General features: G+C 40.4%; 1 protein-coding gene across 1 annotated transcript in view; it reads left to right on the top strand.

The window, feature by feature from the left end:
• The window catches only part of LOC112103947 (septin-2), a 62,627-nt gene that overhangs the window by 7,312 nt on the left and 32,778 nt on the right, over positions 1 to 22,537 (top strand). The window contains exons 2-7 of the mRNA XM_024195941.2: positions 1,392 to 1,443; positions 3,678 to 3,777; positions 6,098 to 6,184; positions 6,902 to 7,025; positions 13,656 to 13,790; positions 14,265 to 14,382. Coding sequence (XP_024051709.1) covers positions 1,417 to 1,443; positions 3,678 to 3,777; positions 6,098 to 6,184; positions 6,902 to 7,025; positions 13,656 to 13,790; positions 14,265 to 14,382 — 591 coding nt within the window. The 5' untranslated portion in view covers positions 1,392 to 1,416. The remainder of the gene's footprint in view (positions 1 to 1,391; positions 1,444 to 3,677; positions 3,778 to 6,097; positions 6,185 to 6,901; positions 7,026 to 13,655; positions 13,791 to 14,264; positions 14,383 to 22,537) is intronic.

The raw sequence follows: 22,537 nt of genomic DNA, 5'->3' as shown, positions 1-22,537 counted from the left end.
AACTGGATACATAAGGAGGTTGGCGGAGGAGGGAAGACGCTGAGTTGACCTTGCCTACAGTTTACTATGCAGCCTGCAGGGAATTTGAAACTTCTGGTCAAACTAAAAACTACACCGGTTGTGAATACATTTTCCTCTAAACTCCAAGTTGCAATTACTGGTAACTTGGAGTTTACCTACTTTGTATTTGCAGAGCTAAATGACCAAGTTTTTATACTAGGATTTGGCTGAGCAGTTGCATTTAATACTTGTGCCACATCCTGCTGGCTACAGTGGCTACTGCTAAGCGACAGGGAAGCATCTGTTTTCTGAGTGCACAGGTGTCTGCATAGGTCACTTCCCCCCTTTCTCAGCCAAGAGCTGTGTTGTCAACAAGTCAAGCTGTGAAGTATTCCTTCCCCTTCTTCATTTCCTTTCAGTGTTATGTAGCTGTTCTGAATAAAATGGACCATTAGTCTATATAGCACAGCTAGTATTTTTCAAATGTGGAGATGTGTGAAGCTACCGAAATATATAGCTCTTCCAGATAGCTAACTGGTGTTGAAATGCAGATACTTTTGACATATGCATTAACATTGTGATGAATTTTCATTTCCAGTGGGTATTAGCCAAATGCCAGGCTTCTCTCACATTCAGTGTGGTGTTAGTGTTTAGAGATGACATTTACATTTAGAATACTATTTTCAGTCACTTCTGTCACCCTCAAAGTCTGTGGGTATTTTGGTTTTCTGGAGAAACTTCTCATCTGAGAGCACATAGGAGAAGTTTGGGAATTTTGTAATGGAAGGTTCACTAAAATCCATTTGGCTATATGTAAACTACTCCTGTGAGGTGGGGAAGGCATTTTTCAGCTGTGAGAAGAAAAAGGGGAGGAAATGATTCATGGCGGGGTATGGAGGGAAAGTATATGGGAGTGTCAGGGCATTATTAGCAAACTGTTGAACCAAAACAAACTAAAAATTACATCACTGGCACTGTACATCCTCGGATTCAGTAAGATGCATCTGTCCCCTACTTAAGGAAGCAAAAGTAATGTAAGGATACAGGGTTCTAATTAACTAGGTTTAAAAAATGTAGTGTGTTAAAATCTTAATTTACAATTGCTTATTTATAACATTTAAAGTGAACGATTTTGTTTTGTGATTACTTTAACCCCGTTATTTGAATAGTTTCACTTGGTAAACTTATTGCAGCTACTAACTGACTAAATCTACAGAATCAAATGCAGAATAATTCATTACTAGACTGTTCCCTGTACATTGAGGAAAACCATGTTCATTTCCCTTTGGCATATTGTAATAAATATGTGATAGGTATCCATTCTTGGTCATGTGCTTAAACTTGTGATGAATCTAATCTATAGTACTGCTAACAGAGGTCTTGTTTTGTAGGTTCTGAAACTTGCAGTGACGGAACATGTCTCAGTCAGGTGAAAAAGTAAAGGTAAAGAGATGCTTGCGTAATACAAATGTGGTATATAATTCTGTTGAACTTTTGAAAATACTCATGTTTTCACTGAAGTAGTTAAACATTCCGACTAAATTTATGAGCTCAAATATATTTCTTAAATTTGACTTGTACTGAAAAATGAACTTTTATGTAACCCTAGTAATATAGTTTCAATATGTTAGCCAGACTTCCTTTATCTGGTATTCTTGTATTTATGCAGAGGGACTGATGTCTGTACTTCATGCAAAATTCTTAATTGGGTATAAGTTACAATTTAAGATTTTCCCATCTGGGTGAGTTGTAAAAGGCTTGTCTGCAAGTAAAATAACTGCCCTTTGATGAATGATTTTAGTTCAGGAGTATTCGCAGTGTATCATTTTATTAAAAATCTATCTTTCATGTTAAACTCCTGTGTCTGTCTTGAATAAAAATTTGTTGCTATCAATAAGCTCAGAGGGCCCAGAATTCAAGTGGCTGCAATTCTTGTTTAGGCCTATAATAGATATTGGGTCAGTTCATAACACAGTGAAGTGGACTGCCATTTTTATGGCCCAAATCTATCAGATACGTTTTCAGGTACATTTCTATCTCTTACTTTTGTTTCAAAGGTTTAGCACTGTGAACTTTGGAGCTTTATGTTCAACTATATTACTAACTTGTTCACTTATGTGACCGTAGTTGCATCTTGTGAGGTGATGATAAATTCATACTCTGGGCATTACTACCGAGTGTGCTTGTGTTTCTACACATATTTACAGAAGTGTTTTTCCTCTGCATGTGTACACAGGCATTCTTAGGTGCTGAAATTCACTATATTTAGCCTATGTCAGGAGAACCTATTTCTAATATCTCTTCAATTTGTAAATGTCAGTGATTTTAAGATTGCTTGTGATTTAAATCTTTCATTAACTTTTTAACGTACCTCACTGAAAAAGTCAGCTTTAACTTTGTCATTGCCACACAGGGATTGCTCCTGCAAAAAAAAGGAGCAGGGTCCAATGTACTTGGGCTGATTGCCTGCTGCAAAATTGGGCTTAAGGGCAGGTACCCGAGCCTTATACAGGGTGAGACAGCTGCTGGTTGGTTTGGCAGATGCTTGTAGGCATTGTGGGGAATTAGAAGGCCCCTGAAGGGCCCTGAGTCAGAAGGGGGAGGGCCTATGGAGAAAACAAAAAACTCCAGGCAAGAGGTGCTGGGAAATCAGGAAGACAGACCCTCAGATAGGAAGGGCTGTGCCCAGTTTGGGACTGGGGTGAAAGAAATGAACTTTAAAGGGAGGACTGACCCTCAGGAAGAAGGGTCTGGGTCCAGCTGAAACTGGGATGAAGATTTTATAGATTGGAGGTCTATTTTGATTGACTTTGTTCGGGACCTAGTACACTTGATCCCAGAAAGGGAATGTTTTGAATATCTGGGCACTGTGGGTTTTTAAAGGGGCTTGATGTGAAGGGGATACTGAAGTAGGCCTTAGCAGAGCCATGCTTAGCCAGCAGGGGGTGCATGAGGGCAGACAAGCCCATTCACAGTCACAAACAGGGCTACCTGTTGCTTTTTGTGGTCATAGGCGCCGACTCCGTGGGTGCTCCGGGGCCGGAGCACCCACGGAAAAAAATTGGTGGGTGCTGAGCACCCACCGGCAGCTCCCTGTGGCCCCGCCCTGCCCCCCCTGCTCTAGCTCGCCTCTGCCTCCCCCGCGAGCGCGCCGCCACGTCCTGCTTCTCCTTCCTCCCAGCCCTTGCGCCGCGACACAGCTGATTCGTGGGGCAGGGGGGGAGGAGGGGGAACGCCGCGTGCTGGGGGAAGAGGCGGGGCCGGGATTTGGGGAAGGTATCCAATAGGGTCAGGGAGGGGGCGGAGTTAGGGCGGGGACTGTGGGGTGGGGTTGGAATGGGGGCGGAGTTGGGGCAGGGAGGCGCGGACACCCACCGGCGCTGGAGAAAGTTGGTGCCGCTGATTGTGGTCTTGTGTTAATGGAAACATTTTCTTGCGGGCGTACAGTCAATGTTGTCCAAGAAGAACCTTTTGCTCAAGTATGTTCCGCAGCACCTATGGAATCTTTACTTCTCTCAAAGACTGCTTGGGGAAGGAAGGGTTGGGATGGGTTTTCCCAGGGCTGTCTTGCTATGCTGCCAGGTAACTGGTGGATTCTCTATCTTTCTTCGTGCAGTTTATTTGTATATTTTTACTTGTTTTACTTCACTTGTATTCAATTTTGTTTTTCTTTCCAGTTTTCTGACTCAGCAGGCTATGTGGGATTTGCTAATCTGCCCAACCAGGTCCACAGGAAGTCTGTAAAGAAGGGCTTTGAATTCACTCTAATGGTGGTTGGTAGGTGGTTTTCTTTAATTGCTTGAGTGTTAAAATATTTTGTCTTGCACATTAGGGGCTTGTCTACAGCAACATCTTGTTTGCCGCAAGCTGAGGTGTACATCTACCTCACAGTAAAGCTTGCCACTCACTAAGTGGCCATGTGGACCCTGCCGACTCGTACTAACAGTTTCTTGGTGTGCTTTGATTTACTCCTGTTTCAAAGCCAGGTAGATCAGAGCACACTAAGGAACTGCTAGAACCAGTCAGCAGGGTCCACACTGACACTTAACATGTGGCAAGATAGTGTGGGGGTAGATTTACACCCCAGCTTGCTGTGCACTAACTGTTCATTTAGACAAGCCCTAAGTATGCACCTGTTCTTAATTAGCTATTGTATTTGGTGTACTGAAGAACTAAGACAAACTAGTGTATTCTATCAAATTAAATCCTGCCTATTTTGTGAAGTTGTTTGGAGGGAGCATTCTCTAGTGGTTAGAGCATGGCTCAGAGCCAAGGGTTCAGGTTTCTATTCCTGCCTCTTGTAGTGTTTCTACCCCCAACTCATTGTCTGACGTTAGAGGTAGTGACTTAACCGCTCTTTGACCCGTTTCCCTGTCTGAAAATGCGTGCACAGTGGTGTCTCGCTGATGAAATGGGGATTCTATTCCTAGCTCTTCTACTGTTTCCGCCCTGACTCACTGTGTGACGTTAAGGGTAATGTCTCTGATTAAATTTCCCCATATGAAATTGGTGGTGTCTAACTGGAAGGAACTTTTAAGTGCAAAGTAATTGGTTTGTTGAGTTATATTGGTATTTTCACCTTTTAGTTAAGCAAAAACCCTACAATTGCTTTTATAAAACCCAAATTACTCTCCTTTTGTTAAGAAGCTTTTTGAGATACTTGCCTTAATATTACATATTATTGAGAAATTAGTAGGAGAAAGGAAATCGCATCTTTATCACGAAGAACCATATGTAACGTCTTAAACAGCCTGTGTGCTGACAGCTGTAGCATTGACCAAAGATTATACAAGAAATTAGTTTCAGCAGCTGTCTCCTACTTGTGGTTGTTGATCACTGTAGAACTATTTGTCTTGTAGTTCTTGATGACAAATACAAGAGTTGCCCATCTAAAACTAGGTAGCAACATCAACAGTAGCGTAGACAGCTTATATTAGGGTTTTCTTTTTCTTAAATGTTAAATGTCTACTGGCATATAATATACATGATCATTGCAGATCAGTTTAGCTTCCTGAAACAATTTATGTAGCAAAGATGAACTTGTAAACGCCACATGCTAGTTTTAGGGTGTTTCAGGTAAGTTAGTGATTGTAAACTTTTAGAATTATAAAACTTTCTAAGTGAAGATTAAAAGATGCTCTCTTGCTTTCTTTAGTTCAGGGATTGGCAACCTTTGGCACGCGGCCGCCCATTGGCCTGGAGCGGCGAACCGCGGCCAGTGGGAGCTGCGATCGGCCGAACCTGCGGACGTAGCAGGTAAACAAACTGGCCCGGCACCCTGGTGGACTGCTTGCCAAAGGTTGCTGATCCCTGCTTTAGTTTTTGCTATGTAGAATAAATGTAGTCTGAATGCAAGGATGCTAAAGATGGTTGCCAATTGTGCTTAACCTGGGCCTGATCTACACTAAAAATTCAGTTGTCTTAGCTAGGTGGCTCAAGGGTTGAAAAATCCCGTCTCCTCCCCTGAGTGGTGTAGTTAAGCCAACCTAATCCTCAGTGTAGACAGTGCTAGGATGATGGAAGAATTCTTATATCGACCTAGCTACCACCTCTTTGGGAGGTGGGTTACCTACGCTGACGGGCGAACCACTCCCATCAGCGTAATGTAATGTCTACATTGACGTGCTACAGCGGTTTAAAAAATAAAGTTCTGATTTGCATCTCTAGCTCAAGAAAACCTCAAAACTTACAAAAACGTGAACTCGAATGTTATGGCTTCTGATTTCATAAGTAAAAGAGAAAAGGTTTGAATACTTTGCAACTGTTTTAATTCAAGACTTGGAAGTACTGTGGTGTAAAGTGGGTATTTGTATATATGTGACCTTTGCAGTTGTGACCTTTTTGCTTGCACTGTTAAATTTAATAGATTACGTTTAGAATTTTCATGCATTCATATATGTAAGCAAGCACCAAAGATTTGTTTTTTCTGTTTTCTTTAGCATTGCTTAGCCGAGCCTCTGATGTTTTTATCTTAAAAGATAGGATGGACCCTGGCTGAACAAATTATTTTTACTCCACTACATAGGTTTGTGGGGTTACAGGGAGGCTGCTAAGGAAGATGAAGGTATTTAATTACTTGAAATGATTTTGTTTGCAGGAGAATCTGGTTTGGGAAAATCCACCTTAATTAACAGTTTATTCCTGACTGATCTTTATCCAGAACGTTACATTCCTGGAGCTGCAGGTAAATTTGACTGTGTTCTTATTTAAAGGCCCTACATCATTCAGTCCAAGCACACATCTCCAACCTTGTTTCCTTTCACATCCTCCCCACCATTATTCCTCCATTCTGACAATGACTTCAGCCATTCATTTTTCTTCCATGCCATTGATGCATGGAACAGCACTCCCAATCACTGTTGGTTAAGCCCCTCTGTTCTCATAAGTTAAGGTTTGATGTCTTCCTCCTATAAACTCACTTTTGCTGTTACTCCAACGAGTATAACCCCCCAGCCCCCCAAGCTCCATAAGATTTCTATACGCCTAAACTGACCTTGTGATCTTACTGTAATCCCCACTTCCTCCAGTTGATTGTTACCGTGCAGTGGTCATGTGTAAAATCTAGATTATAAACTCTTTAGGACGAGGAACTCCCTGTTGGTAAAGAACCTAGCACACTTCTGAAAGTTAACAAAATAATACATTAAAAAATGATCATCACAGCATCATTACACGTGACATACCACTGTTTCTCCACTCATTATATTCTGGGTATTTCAGTTAATCATAGATTGTGCTTACACTTGTATTAGTTTATTTGACATGTTTTTCTGAAGGATTCTGCATTACATAGTGGTGGAGGTGTAACTTATTTAAAGTGTATTGTAACCATTCTGGTACATGGGCATCTGTGGGGTTGGACAAGAGAAATACTAATGTTTAAAACATTATTTTATTATAGAGAAAATAGAGAGAACAGTCCAAATCGAAGCTTCTACAGTAGAGATTGAGGAGCGAGGGGTGAAACTCCGTTTAACAGTAGTTGATACACCAGGATATGGCGATGCCATTAACAGCCAGGACTGGTATGTCTGTTTTAGCCACCAGGATGAATCTTTAAATCTATCTCTGCTTATGATGTTGTATGTATTTGTTAATCCTAGTGTTTTGTTCTCTCCTTTTTTATATGTACTTTGGTGATTCAGTGGATGGGAGTGGTCTTTGGAGAACATTGTGTACTGTTCCTGTATTTTGTGACATGCAAAGGGGAAGCAACCACTTCGTTATTATTTTTTTTTAATAGCAATGTATTGTTATCTTGGGATCACAGTAGAGTGTCGTCCTACCCCTGTCCATATTTATCTGGAAAGAAAACGTTTATAAAAATAGTCCGTAAAGTTCTCATACTTTGTTCTTTTTCATAGTAATCTTCTTCCAAATAAAAACAACGAGGAGTCCTTGTGGCAGCTTAGAGACTAACAAATTTATTTGGGCATAAGCTTTCGTGGGCTAGAACCCACTTCATGCATCTGATGAAGTGGGTTCTAGCCCATGAAAGCTTATGCCCAAATAAATTTGTTAGTCTCTAAGGTGCCACAGGGACACCTCATTGTTTTTTCTTCCAAATAGTTTCTCTGATGTTTGACAAATACAGAATCTGAAGTGTGGGAATGGAGGGACAGGAGAAAGGACAAATGGGGAGGGGGTTGTAGAGGGAGGGTCAAGGGCTCCCTGCATTGAAAGCAGCAGCACAGAAGTAAGGGCGGCAATACCATACCATGCCATCCTTACTTCTGCGCTGCGGCTGGTGGCAGTTCTGTCTTCAGAGCTGGACTCCCAGCCAGCAGCCACCGCTCTCTAGCTGCCCAGATCTGAAGGCAGCACAGAAGTAAGGGTGGCAATACTACAACCCCCTAAAATACCCTTGTGACCCCCCCCTGCAACTCCTTTTTGGTCAGGACCCCCAATTTGAGAAATGCTGGTCTCCCCCATGAAATCTGAATAGTATAAGGTAAAAGCACACACAAGACCAGAGTTCACGGGGGGAGACCAGATTTCATGGTCCGTGACGCGTTTTTCATGGCCGTGAATTTGGTAGGGCCCTACTTACGCATTTTGATTAAGAAAGGAAGGATAGCTCCATCCTTTTTTTAAAGAAGAAAAACTACCCCTGTGGTAGCTGGGTTTTAAATGAAAATGGAATATACTGGCACTGGTGAGCGGCATGCCAACTGGGAAGTCTAGATTATTTATACATCCTATACAATTGGAGGCTAAGAACCCCTGGTAAAATTCATTTCTCTTGGCTATTCATTTTCATTGTAATGAAGCCGCATTGAACAGAGAAAAGAAAAATTTAATAAGCAGATGACATTTTTGCATATTATGCCACTGGAAATAAATAGTCATAAAATCAAGCTTTTGTGAAGGAGATAAACAGCTGATATAACTACAATTAACAAACACCACGTTTCAAAATCTTGTGGTGGTGTACAGGTGACAAAATTTGAGATAATGGTGAAGAATATAGTTGGCAAACTGGTGTATTTTTTTCTGTCTGTGGAATGCTTTGCAAGAAGACCACTCTGAAATGGGAGTGATTAGCTTCTTTTACCATGTCTCTTACATGTGCTTGAAATACACTGGATGAAAGGTCAAAAGTGTGGTGGCAATTGTATCTTCAGCTTCCTTGTCCTTAGTCTATGTTGTTAAACTAATCAAAACAGAGATTTCTGAATAACTGTTAAGTATCTTTCTGGACTTCAGTGCACTCTTGCTCATTGTCAGTAATGTTGACTTAAGCTTCCTTTCACTGGAATTAAGAGCTGTTAAACCAGTGTATTGTGTTACAATAAGAACTTCCTGTTGATTGGTTTCAGTGGTAGCCGTGTTAGTCTGTATCTCCTCTCCCCCCCGCCTCCTCCCCCGTTGATTGTGTTCTAATGCCCTTTGTTTATTCTATTAAGATGTTTCTTAGAGACCTACAAGTTCAGATTCTCCCACCCCCCCTTGTTTAGTCCAAATGATGGTTATAAATCAAGTTTATAAGCATGTGTAGCACCTTCTACTGAAGTCCTTTTAACCATCTATAATGTATACCGGGGTAGGCAAACTATGGCACCCGTGCCGAAGGCTGCATGCGAGCTGATTTTCAGTGGCACTCTCACTGCCCGGGTCCTGGCCACCGTCCGGGGGCTCTGCATTTTAATTTAATTTTAAATGAAGCTTCTTAAACATTTTAAAAACCTTATTTACTTTACATACAACAATAGTTTAGTTATATATTATAGACTTATAGAAAGAGACCTTCTAAAAACATTAAAATGTATTACTGACACGCGAAACCTTAAATTAGAGTGAATAAATGATGACTCGGCACACCACTTCTTAAAGGTTGCCGACCCCTGATGTATACTATTCATGATTATGACATCTACTGTTACTTTATAAACTATTGTAGGCAAAGTTGGTAGCACCAACTATACTTAAGGTTGCCTGACACTTCCTATTGTAAGTCCCTGTTTTCAGTTGCTTATAACTTTGCCAAATTGTAACCTTTCAGGCTGAGATTTTTCATTCCAGGTGTATGACTTAGGTTGAAGGCTTTGGAAAGTTTCAGCAAAAAGGGTTCAGCCCTTTCCAAGAGCCAGATTAGGAAAAAATACATTGTTTTGCCCATGCTAAAACAAACAAACAAACAAAAAAAGCTGTAATAATTATTTTTGTTGCGAAGCCATAGTGTCCTCCATGCTTTCGAGCAGGGACTTGAAATTTAGCAAGGGGAGTTGCCTTTTGCTGTTTCTGTGGGAAAAAATGCCCAAATTAGAAGACGTTATAAGCCTTTGAAAAATCGCAGTCTGGGAAGAAGGGAGATGGGTGTTGTAAGCGATGGGTCTTGGACTGGGAGCCAGATACGAAGTGTGTTGGGGAAGAGAAGGGAGATGATGTTGGGTTGAGGAGCTGGAGGAGGAGATGAGACGAGACAAGTCTGGGACTGGATTGGCACAGGTTGGAGAGGACAGGACAGAAGTGGTCAGGCTTGGGGGTTATAGAGCATAAGGGTTTGCAACTACTAGAGATCACTTCCCTCCAGAACCTGGGATGGAACCCAAGATTTCTGATGCTGCTGTCGTCAAATGTCTGTGAAGCCCCCTGGCAAAGCATGTATCTCACCCTCATCTAGTTACTGGTCTACATAGAGGATGCCACTCTACTACTGCTGCCAGTTACTCCATTAGCTCAAGTGTCAGAGGTCTGTGCTGTGGATCTAAAAACTCCAACTCTGGTGCCGACCCATGTGATCATATGATGGAGTGTATTTTCTTTAGTTTGCTATTTTAGAAACCTTGGGCGGTACGTACAAAAAAACTCTGTTGGAAGAACATTAAGATTGGAAAGTCAAGCTCTCAAAAGTTAGGAAGTGCCAGGATTAACACCTGTGGAACCTTAATTGTACAAATTCATTATGATCATCTTTGATCACATTCTGGTGTAATTTATATGAACTTTAATGCTATATGCACACACAAATGAGGATAAAACAAACTATTGAACAGCAGCGCATTAAGTGAGCACAATCCATCCTGTGCTCTCAATGCAGCAGGCCCCTTGGAAAAAAACGGTGATGATGCATATGCTCTAGGGGAGTGAATGACGGTTGTAGACACTCTTAATTCTGGCACTTCCTAACTTTTGAGTGCTTCACTTTGAAACCGTAGCACTCTTTTAACATTGTTTTTTGTGTGTAATTTATAAATATAGCCTTAATCTGAAGTGTGACGGAGGATTCTTTATGGCAGTTTCAGAATCCTGACAAGACAAGAGTGCTCTAGTTCCCAAAATAACTAAACACAGCCTTTGCAGCTTATTGCACTGCATGCAGTCTCCCTCAGTCCTGGCTTGGACTAGGCAGTCATCAAAGGGACTGCTGACAACAAGACAGCTACCAAACTCACTTGTTTAATACAGGTATTCAGTATATTTTCTTTGTTTCATCTTTGTCCCAGTGTGACAGGTCACTTTTCAATAGCGCTTACTGGTTTGCTGATAGTTATCAGTTCTGTTGTTCCTGGCTTTTGTGAGGCTGAATTTGTGTTTTTTGGCAGCTCAGGTTTATTTTCCATTTTTCCCAAATGAACTCTTCAATGTAATGCTTGCGTTGTTTGCCGTTACAGTACATAGTACAGGATATGCTGTCTTCTAAGTAATGATATCATAGTGGTGCAAAGCCAGGTGTTTCCCGGAAATCAGAAGGTACCATACACTAATGCCACATTTATAGGAAAAATTACAGCAGTTAGGAGTATAAAACTGCACGTAAACCAATTACATTGCCAGAGAAACTTGTAACCAGGGGTGTTTTCCCATTGTTTGTACTTGGTTTCTGTTCTAATATTCATGTCTCTTCAATCTCATTATCTTTCACCAGCTAAAGGGAGTTTTGTTTAAAAGATCAACAGCAACATAAAATGTATTGTCCTCTTTCAACATGTCTGGGTACTACAAATGTTAGATCTTAAAAATGAGTTTTAGCAAGAAAATACTGAAGTTTCACGAAAGTAATTTTTTAAGACATTCTTCTGCTCTGTACTTTCTTTCCCTACAGCAAAATATATAACAAGTGAAGTACAAATGAGAGACACTAGAAATATGCATGTTAATTCTATTACCTTCTTTAGGTCAGTGATATTAGTATCAGTTTACAGATGGGTTCTCCGTGGATTGTGCCAGAAAGGAGACACCTACATCTTCCATGTATTTCCAGGTTACAGTAGTTTCACTTTTGAAGGCTTACCACAGTATATTGGAGGATTCTCTTCTGCTTGCATTTGAATACAAACCTTAAACGCCTATTGTAACCTAGGTTTTACAGTAACATAAATAATAAGACATGCAAGAAATGCCAGGTAAACAGATGTGTATGAGAGTTAACTGGTAAATCAAAAAGCTTAAAACTTGCTGCTAATTCTATTTCTGTGTGCATAAAAACATGACCGAGCCGGGGGAAAGAGAATGCTTTCAATGAGAAGTCTGTTTTGGCCCTGGTTACTTCCAGTCCCTCATATCATGATTTAGGTTGTTATAATGATATTTTCAGACTTAAGGTTAGATGTCTCTCTCCAACAGTTCAGTAAACTTTTTCTGTGGATTTTAATTATATCTAGGGATGTAAATACCGTTTAAAAATTTAACCGTTTAAACAATTGTCCCGGGGTTAATGGTTAAGGAGGGTTAACGGCTAAGACTATTGCTTATGGTTAACCTTTTACATCCCTAATTATATCGTTTATGCTTGTTTGTTATATTTAAGACATGTAGACCGAGATAATCTCTTCTGCTTCTGTGAGCAAAAGGGAATAAAAATGTTGTGGTGATATTTGAGGAGAGCCCCATCTTGACAGTATCATTCTGTTCCTCTTTCTCCTAAGTCAGAGCTGAAGCTCTATATGGGGGTAAGGCAGACAGTGAAAGGGGATATGCTCTGGGGATATTCTTGTGGATGACCTGAATGAAGTTAGTGCTGCAGAATCCCTTGTACCAACACTTGCACAGCTATTACAGATTTGCCAGTGGTAGCAAAATGTCCTATCAAGAGGTGGAATGGGCTAAGAGGCCAGTGTTCAAGGGCTCACTATAGATTCTTGTGCCTTCAGTCTGATCAGATGCTCAGGATCCTTAGGGTTCAAAGCAAGAAAACCTCCCTGTTACAGTCTACATTTGCAACAGGCAATGATTGTCTAACCCCTATTCTTTTGCCCTCCCCCAACTTGCATGTCCAATGGTAAATTTGACATGTACCCATGACACAAACTATCTGCTTAATCTTATGTTTGTATCCTCTGGGTTCCCTTGCCTCTCACCATTCTCTTCATTGTTTGTTGTTGTCACACCAAACTTATTTAAATTGTTAACACTTTGGAGCAAGGAACATGTCTTTTTTTAGATTTTTTTTGTTAGGCATCTAGTACACATTGGGGTGCTCAAAAACAACAAATCTGCTCAGTAGTACATGCTTTTTAAAAGAAAAGCCATAATTTTATTTTTCACCTTTAATAGCCACTCTTTGTGAGATCAGTTAATATATCAGACGTAAGTTGACATTCCATTACTTCCTTCCAATGCATATTTTAAATTGCCTTGAGATAAGTAAGGATTTTCCAACATAAGCGGTTTCTGTATGGTGGCAAAAATAACTTAAAAAATCACATGATTTTTGAGCACACATCTTTCAAATATATTTAGACTGAATTGAAGCAGACTAAAATACCAGAATTTTTATAGGTAACTATAGAAACCTGATTCTAAGGTCAGGGTTGTCAAACTGCTAATCAAGAGGATATCCTGGCTATGCCATTTGTCAGCGGGTTTAAAACAAACAAACAAAAAAACCCACCCTATGTTCCTGTCTTTGTCTTGTCTCACCATTGAGTTTATCTCTGAACTTGCAGTTAACCTTTTCACCCAATAGAAGTGAATTTAAAGTTGCTCCAGAAATAAGTAGTTATGGGGCAGGCTGTTGTGTATCACACACTGAATAGTTTTTTTTAATTCATCATCAAAAAAGTGCTCCACAAGAGACAGTATTAGGAAACTGAATTCTTCTATTCAGAAGTGTTAATCACATTCCTTCTTTGCTCCTCCCTTCGCCATCACAAATAATTAAAAACCATAAACATACAGCCTGTATAAGATGCCTCCATTTCTTCCTACCACAGCTTCAAAACAATCATCCATTATATTGACAATCAGTTTGAAAGATACCTTCATGACGAGAGTGGTCTGAACAGGCGCCACATTATAGACAACAGAGTCCACTGCTGTTTTTACTTCATCTCACCCTTTGGGCATGGGTAAGAAAATAAATACTTATGTTTTAGGGTGTTTTGTCCTTAGCATGAGTTTGGTAACTTCCCTGTCTTAGAGACTGACCTTCATATTAATGGAGTTACTTCCCAAGTTGTCAGTTAGCCAACTCAATTAAAACAGGCTTTGGGTTTAATGACCTCCTTCTGCTTTGTCTCTATTCCGGCAGGAATTTAATATGGAGGAATAAATATTCTCAGAAACATAAAAGCTGGTAATATGCATATTATCGAGACGGAAACTTTAATTACAATTCAACCCTTACATGAGCAGCTCAATAGATAAGTGCTCCAAGTCATTTAAATTTACAGGACAGATTGTTTACATAGATACCTTGAATTAAGGGCTACTTATGTATTGTTAGTACAAGTGCAATAAGCCTGATACTTGCCACTTAATATGTATGCTTAATAGTCCCTTAGGTTTAATTTGTTTTTGTTGTATTTTTTTCCTACTTGTAGGCTGAAGCCTTTAGATGTAGAGTTCATGAAAGCTCTTCATGGAAAAGTCAACATTGTCCCTGTGATTGCCAAGGCTGACACTCTGACACTGAAGGAGAGAGAGAGGCTGAAGAGAAGGGTAAATATAACACCCAAGTATCAGAAGGGTAGCCGTGTTAGTCTGAATCTGTAAAAAGCAACAGAGGGTCCTGTGGCACCTTTAAGACTAACAGAAGTATTGGAGCATAAGCTTTCGTGGGTGAATGCCCACTTCATCAGACGCAAGTAATGGAAATTTCCAGAGGCAGGTATAAATTAGTATGGAGATAACGAGGTCCAGTCCAGACTGTCATTTCGACCCTCAGGAGGAGTCCATGTGGAGTTCTTCCTGTGTTGTTGGTGGGAGGGTATCTGTGTATCAGTGCGCTGTTCAGTGTTATCTGTAGGAGAACACTTCAACCTCCCTGGCCACACAATAGAAGATGTTAAGGTAGCCATCTTACAGCAGAAAAACTTCAGGACCAGACTCCAAAGAGAAACTGCTGAGCTCCAGTTCATTTGCAAATTTGACACCATCAGATCAGGATTAAACAAAGTCTGTGAATGGCTATCCAACTACAGAAGCAGTTTCTCCTCCCTTGGTGTTCACACCTCAACTGCTAGCAGAGCACCTCACCCTCCCTGATTGAACTAACCTCGTTATCTCCATACTGATTTATACCTGCCTCTGGAAATTTCCATTACTTGCGTCTGATGAAGTGGGCATTCACCCACGAAAGCTTATGCTCCAATACTTCTGTTAGTCTTAAAGGTGCTACAGGATCCTCTGTTGCTTATAACACCCAAGTGTCAGAAAAATGTGGTCCAGCACGGGGCTTGAGCCAGATAAAAATAAACCCAGGTTGAACACCATTAGCTGAATCACAGAACATTTCAGACATAGGACCTGACTGACACCTAGTGTAAATCAGCATATCTCCACTGAAGTTATTGGCATTACACTAAGTTACCCCAGATGAGCATCTGGCCCATAGTGTAGAAATGACCAAGGGGGAGTGTGTGTGTCCCAAAAGGTTATTGCAGCACTTCCCTGTGATTTTTAAGTGTGTTATCAAGATGTGTTCTCTAACCTCATTGCTATTAAAAGAAGCATGTCTCCCTGCATCAGTTTTTAATAGGACAGTTATTTGTGTGCATAAATATCAGGATGTACTTAGGGCTGTACTGGAGAAGGAAGTTTTCCAGACAGAGCTGATAATGTAAATCTTTCAACACTGAAAGATTTACCTACCTTATTTAATTATTGTTTGCCAAGCCTTTCCAAGAGTTGATTTTCCTGCTGATATGCTGCTAAGGTGGGTTTTACAGTGGTATTATGTATTTTTGTGGTTTTGGTAGTCTTTATTCTTATTATTTATTGCATTTTAAATTTTACCACATCTGACAAAATTTACACAATGAATGAGAAAATGTAATCTTTGCTAATTTATTTTTATTCACTGATTCTATAAAACTGTGTGGAGTCAAGGAGGGGTATGGGTAGGTGCCGAGGTTGGTATATGACAACATTCAGCAGAGAAAAATTTAATTCTGATTGTGAGTTTGAACTGCAATATTACTATTCCACAGAATATTTCAGTTAAAATCTTACCTTTGGGTCAACTTGATGCTGTCTAGTTTCAGTCTTTTAACCTCTTAGAACCAATACAAATCTAGCTGGCAATAAGTTGCCCTTGGGAGAAATAAGGTTATGGGAATGAATTGACATTAAACCTTTGACAAGTTCTGTATATGAGGCACAAATATATAGCGAATAATAAATTCTCATAATGGATTTGAATCTTGCAAATTAAAATTGATACTCCTAAATTCTTAAAAGCAGTTCTTCAATCATGCCTTCAAACATACTCCGTAGTACGCATCATCAAGGATCTACAACCTATCCTGAAGGACGATCCATCACTCTCACAGATCTTGGGAGACAGGCCAGTCCTTGCTTACAGACAGCCCCCAAACCTGAAACAAATACTCACCAGCAACCACCCATCACACAACAAAAACACTAACTCAGGAACCTATCCTTGCAACAAAGCCCATTGCCAATTCTGTCCACATATCTATTCAGGGGACACCATCATAGGACCTAATCACATCAGCCACACTATCAGAGGCTCGTTCACCTGCACATCTACCAATGTGATATATGCCATCATGTGCCAGCAATGCCCCTCTGCCATGTACATTGGCCAAACCGGACAGTCTCTACGTAAAATAATAAATGGAGACAAATCAGATGTCACGAATTATAACATTCAGAAACCAGTTGGAGAACACTTAAGTCTCCCTGGTCACTCGAATACAGACCTAAAAGTCGCAATATTACAATAAAAAAAACTTCAAAAACAGACTCCAACGAGAGACTGCTGAATTGGAATTAATTTGCAAACTGGACATTAGGCTTGAATAAAGACTGGGAGTGGATGGGTCATTACACAAAGTAAAACTATTTCCCCAAGTTTATTTTTCCCCCCTCTGCTCCTCACACCTTCTTGTCAACTGCTGGAAATGGGCCATTTTGATTACCACTACAAAAAGTTTTTTTTTCTCTCCTGCTGGTAATAGCTCACCTTAACAGATCACTCTCACTCTAGTGTGTATGGTAACACCCATTGTTTCATGTTCTCTGTGTGTGTATATATATCTTCCTACTGTATTTTCCACTGCATGCATCTGATGAAGTGGGTTTTAGCCCACGAAAGCTTATGCTCTAATAAATTTGTTAGTCTCTAAGGTGTCACAAGTAATCCTCGTTCTTTTTGCTGATACAGACTAACACGGCTGCTACTCTGAGACCTTAAATTATACTGTAATTGATAAGCACTTACAGTATGCAAAACCTTTTTTTGTAAGAGTATAGTATATGTTGTTCAATGCTCATACATTAACAATAGGTGCTTTGAGGCGATAGTTTGAGTAGAAAGCTCCTAAAAACATACAAAAAGATTCAGGAGAATTTTTGCTCCTTGTGTAGTTGGGAACACTGGCATTTTGAGCACCTACATGAATATTTTCCAGCACTGCTTCAGAATAGATTCTGGATCTTTATTCTGAGGTTATTTGGTTTATCTGTTTTCTCTGTAAGATGGACGAAGGGTTTGTCTTGACTAGGAAAAGTGGTTAAGTTTAGGTCAGGCTTAACTAGCACATGTTAGCTAAATCCAACCTCTATTCCTTGTCACTACAAACCCCAAAACATTGATGGGGAGAGAGACAGTCAGACAAAGTGCCCTATCTGAGCACTGTACTCTCCATAAATCTAGGTAGCCAGATTTGCTTTTAATTAAAGTAAAAAGGAAACTTATAAACCTTGTGAGGAGAAGTCTTGGCTAAGCCTTTGGACTTTTAAATACTGCAGTTTTGTAGGAAAAAACAACCAACCCTCTAAGACATGTCTGATTGTACGACTTCCACCAGTGTTAACCCTGCTTGTGTGCATTAGTGGTGGCTGGTGAGTGAGAGGAGTTTATCATCTGTTTAGCATGTTCTTTTGGGAGCTACCTTTTTATATAAACTAGACTTGATCTTTCAGCATGTTTACTCTGGACCATTAGATGAGCTCTGTGGATCCAATTTTCAGGCATTGTCACCTGAGTTAAAGTTTCCAGTTCTGCATTTGGCAGCAGGCTGAATGTTTAAGGAGTTAAAATTTGGGTGTGTTATGTTAAAGTATTCCTTGAAATTACAAAGTAGATTCAATGCTAAAATGATTATTCTGCTCCCATTTATATTTCAACTGAAATTTAAACTGACATAAAGCAGAGGTTCTGCATGCATGCCCCTTTCTCCAAAAGCAACAACTCTACTCTTTTTAAACATAGCTGGATGTGAGCCAACCAGGTTTCGGTAGTTGCTAGGACTGTTGTTCAGTCATTGCTGTCAGTATCCTGGATTGAACATCCTCTCTTTATAGCACTCCTTTCCCCTACTGTTTGGTGACCTTCCTTTGGTGTCGAGCATCACATAGCATGCATGTGATGTGGCATTCGTTATGAGGTAATGGCAGAGAGGGTATAACCAGCAGCAATTGCAGTGAAATACAGACAGCAAGCAAACCTATTTCCTGATCTCCCTTAAATTGGATTGCATGGCTTTCAGCATAACCCCTAAGTGACATTAGATTGAGGTTTAGCGGTAAATATATATTTTATTGCAATACTGGCAAATAGAGGCAAGTCCTAGCATAGCTTCCTATAATGAATGGTTGTAAAATTAATGAACCCTCACTTGATCATACTCCTTTCACATCAATCCAAATTTAATTCAACCTTCCCAGTTTGTAGCATAACATAGTTTTAATAAACACATCTTATAAAACACCCTTGATTTATATTGAAGGGCATTGTTATTACAGCAATGTGTTGTCTCACCATAAAAACATAAGTGGCACCTAAACTGTTGCCAGTTATGGTGTGGTTAAGAAGAAGATAAACAACTTTTAATTGTTTTTGGTCTACTGGCAGAGGTCAGTACAAATGGTTTAACTAAGTAAAATGTGTCATGTAGTTCCAAAGCTTTGAAAGTCTAGCTACTGTATATTGTTCTAACTAAAAGCATCTCAGTTACAAAATCTCTTATCAGGAATAAGAATCAAAATTTGCCTTTGCTGGAACAGCTTTGATATTGTTTTAGATGTCTCTGCCATTTGGCGATTAATCTAAGGTAGTGTTTTTGTTTTGATTCTTTGAACTAAGCAAAAAGATCAATTGTGGTGCTTGTGAAGGAAACCCAGCTTGGAGTAATTCCTGCTTTGTCTTGCTGGAATTCAAAGTTGTGTGTATGTTTTTTTTTTTTTTTTTTTTTTTTTTTTTTTAAGAAACTCTTGAGTGGGAAGAACTGCAAGGCGGTTTCACAAGTTGTGTCATGCAAAGCCACTAAGGAAACTTGCTCAAAAGAATGACTTCATGAGAGGGGAACTTGTATTTTGACTTTTTTAATTTCCCATGGGAATGTTAATCTGTAGGAACACAGAACCCCCTGAGGCCAATAAAACTGAGATTTTAGACGCAAAATGCTGTTTCATTGTTGAAACCATAAAATACAGTTTGTTTTTATTGCAATTCTTTTTCCTCCCAGGAAAGCACTAGGTTTAACAGCTGTAATATATTCTAGCACCCCTTGTTGTTGGCTTTCCCTCTATTGTTTCAGCTGCATTTTTATCTCTAAAATCTCAGTCAGGCTAAATGTGCTTTCTTTTTCCATGCATCTACGTGGAAGCAACAAACTGCAATTCTGCTTCACCTATACCAGCTGTGCATGTCTCATCATTAGGTGACACTGTAAACTCCAATTAATTGCATTCTCCAAAACAGTACTAACCTCTAGATTTATATGGCTCCAAGCTAGTATCCCTTGCTGTTATATATTTTATATATAATGGGGCTAATGTTGAAATGGGGCTAATGTTTCCCCTATCAAAATGTTTTTCTTCTTAACTAGTTGCTCCGTTGTTGTGGTCTTCAGGTAGTTTTGATTCTTAAAATGAAATTTACTTAAAATCCCCCTTTCTAATAAAAATAAATAAAATAATTGAAAGCTGTACTTCAATTTTTCTAAACTAACATTACTTCCAAATGTGAAACCCAAGACATAACCCTTTAGATATTCAGATTTTGTTATTAAAATGTGGCATATAGCTTATTTAGCATATTTTTTTCTTCTAAAAGTTTAGAAGGTTGCCTGTATGGGGACCTCCATGTAGGTACTGCAGAGGTGCTGTGGCTTCAGGTTCATTATATTTTACATTGAAAACGATCCTAGGAATAGTGGTGGTACATACACAAGGGTTACTCTTGTACATGTTCCCCCAGCCCCCTCCCTGGATTAACAGACGGCTTAAAAGATATTTAAACTTGGGTTATACAAGCTGTAGCATGAGAGAGCGTTTCCTATAACAGATTTACTGGGTACCATTATAACAGAAACTCATAGGAACAAATGATATTGATGCAGGCTCCACAGCAAGATCTCTTGTGGACTCAGTAGCTGCATCTGTACTAGCTATTTTAGTACCTGTTTCAACACTGGTGCAGTTACATCAGTGCTAATTAAAGTGTAAGCACTTATGTGGACAGGACTTCAGTGTCTTTACCACTGTGTTGTGAAAACTTGCTTTCTTGACATTGTGGAGGCCTTAGCCTGGTCTAGGGCTTTAACCATTGCAGTTGCACTGCTATTTTAAACAGACACTAACTTGCTAGGGTAGATGCAGCCACTGGAATACCAGTTAGGTAGTTTCTACAGTTCCAGTTCCTGGGTTGTCTAGAGCAATGGTCTCCAAAGTGGGGTCCGCAAGACGATCAATTGGGGGGCACGGCAGAAGGAGCGCTGCCGGAGGAAAAAAGGGCGGCCGGAGGAGGGAGGGAGCAAGCGAGTGGGGAAGCTGCCCCCCCCACACCCCCGCAGGCAGGGCCACCCGGAACACAGGGGCTTTAGGGGCTGCAGGGCCCTGGGCCAAGGGGGCCCTGGGGCCCTGGCCTGCAGCTCTAAAGCCCTTTTTGGAATGCGGCCCTGAGTCCTCTGGCCCATGAAGGAGCAGGGGCAGCCGCACAGCCAGCGGCCGGAAAGAAGCGGCGCTTTCCCCTTCAAAGCCAGCTGGAGAGAAGCGGCGCTTTGAAGGGGAAAGCGCCGCTTCTCTCCGGCCACGCGGCTGCCCCTGCTCCTCCTGAGTCCTCTGGCCCGTGCTCGCAGGGCCGCATTCCGAAAGGGGCTTTAGAGCTGCAGGCCAGGGCCCCGGTGCCCCCTTAGCCCAGGGCCCTGCAGCCCCTAAAGCCCCTGCGTTCCATGTGGCCCTGGGGGAGGGGGAAGGAGGCAGCTCCCAGAATTGTGGCCATGGGAGCAGTGCTGCCCTGCGCAGAGCCACCTGCACACCCCCTGCACCAAACAGGAGCTGCCCCAGGTAAGTGCTCTGCACCTCCTGCCTGCCCCAGCCCTGAGCGCCCTCCCGCACCCTAACTCCCGCCCAGACCCCGCACCCCACCCTGAGCGCCCTCCCGCACCCTAATCCTAATCCAGACCTTCAAATCGCTATATCGCAGTGTTAAACCAAGATTTTCAGAAATAATGAAGCATATTCAAACACATTGCTCTCACTAAAAAAGGTTTTTTGTACCGTTAATAAAATAAATAAAAAATATTTTAAAAATAGTTTATTTCATCTTTATCTCATCCTTTTTTAATTTCTATTTTTGTGTATGTTTTATAATGTACATAATATATTAGTATAGTAGTACATGTATATATTTTATACATAAATAAATATACATATATTGGGGGTGTGTGCTCAAAAATTCTTACTGATAGGGGTGCGCGATCAAAAAAGTTTGGAGACCACTGATCTAGAGCATCCAAGATAACTTTGAAGATGGAATGCTGACTTTCCACCAAAGAGCTTAATGTTCTTTTCAGTGATGCTAAGAACAGCCACACTTTCTTTTATATGAACAGAATCTCCTCAATGGTATAGAAGGAGGAAATTCTCATTTCAGGCCTTTTTTTATAGTTTAGAGGATCACAATGGAAGTGTTCTCTTCTGTTTTGAAGGGAAAATTAAATAGTATCACCTTTTGAAACTGCCAGAGGTCTAGAGTTAAGCTAGCTGCTTACCCCTGCAGTGATTTCATTAGGGAAAGTATGTATACAGAAGTACAGATTAGTGTTTCTTAATCCCAGACATTAGTTACAATAAGGAGAATTGTGTGTGGATATCTTTTGCTGTTAAAATGGAGAAAGAAAGTAATTCAAAATCCTCTAAGTGGGACATGGACTAAATTACAGTTACAGATTAGGTGATATAAAACTTTAATTTAGCATTTGTTCCATTTTTGAATACATAGCATATAAAATACGTAATGGATGCACACATTATGATCTGTGCTTGCTATTTTTTGAAGCTGTAAGTAATGAATATCTCCTCAAAATCCACTTCTGGTCCTTGCTTTTTACCATTGACTGTTACTTGAATGTTGTCTGCTCCTGCTTCCCAGACAGAGGGAGGTCAGTACTGTATGTATCAATTCCAACTATGTTAATGATTTGCTTTACAGCTAATATTATTTTTAACTCCTTGCTATCTCTTCAATGCCGCTGTTCTTTGTTGGTCTTTAAGACCCATGTTTATCTTTGATTGTAAACTCTCTGAGGCAGGTAACATGCCTCTTTTAAGCTCTGTAAAGATGCGTGCAAGAATACAGTGCTAGTTTTTGTTGTTAATATCCATAGCAAGGGATGTGTTCCAA

The sequence above is a fragment of the Terrapene carolina genome, unplaced genomic scaffold, assembly GCF_002925995.2.
Source record: "Terrapene carolina triunguis isolate 2854851 unplaced genomic scaffold, T_m_triunguis-2.0 Scaffold234, whole genome shotgun sequence".
Lineage (NCBI taxonomy): Eukaryota > Metazoa > Chordata > Testudines > Emydidae > Terrapene > Terrapene triunguis.
The sequence above is the reverse complement of the archived record's forward strand: the minus strand, read 5'-3'. Positions and strand labels throughout refer to the sequence as shown.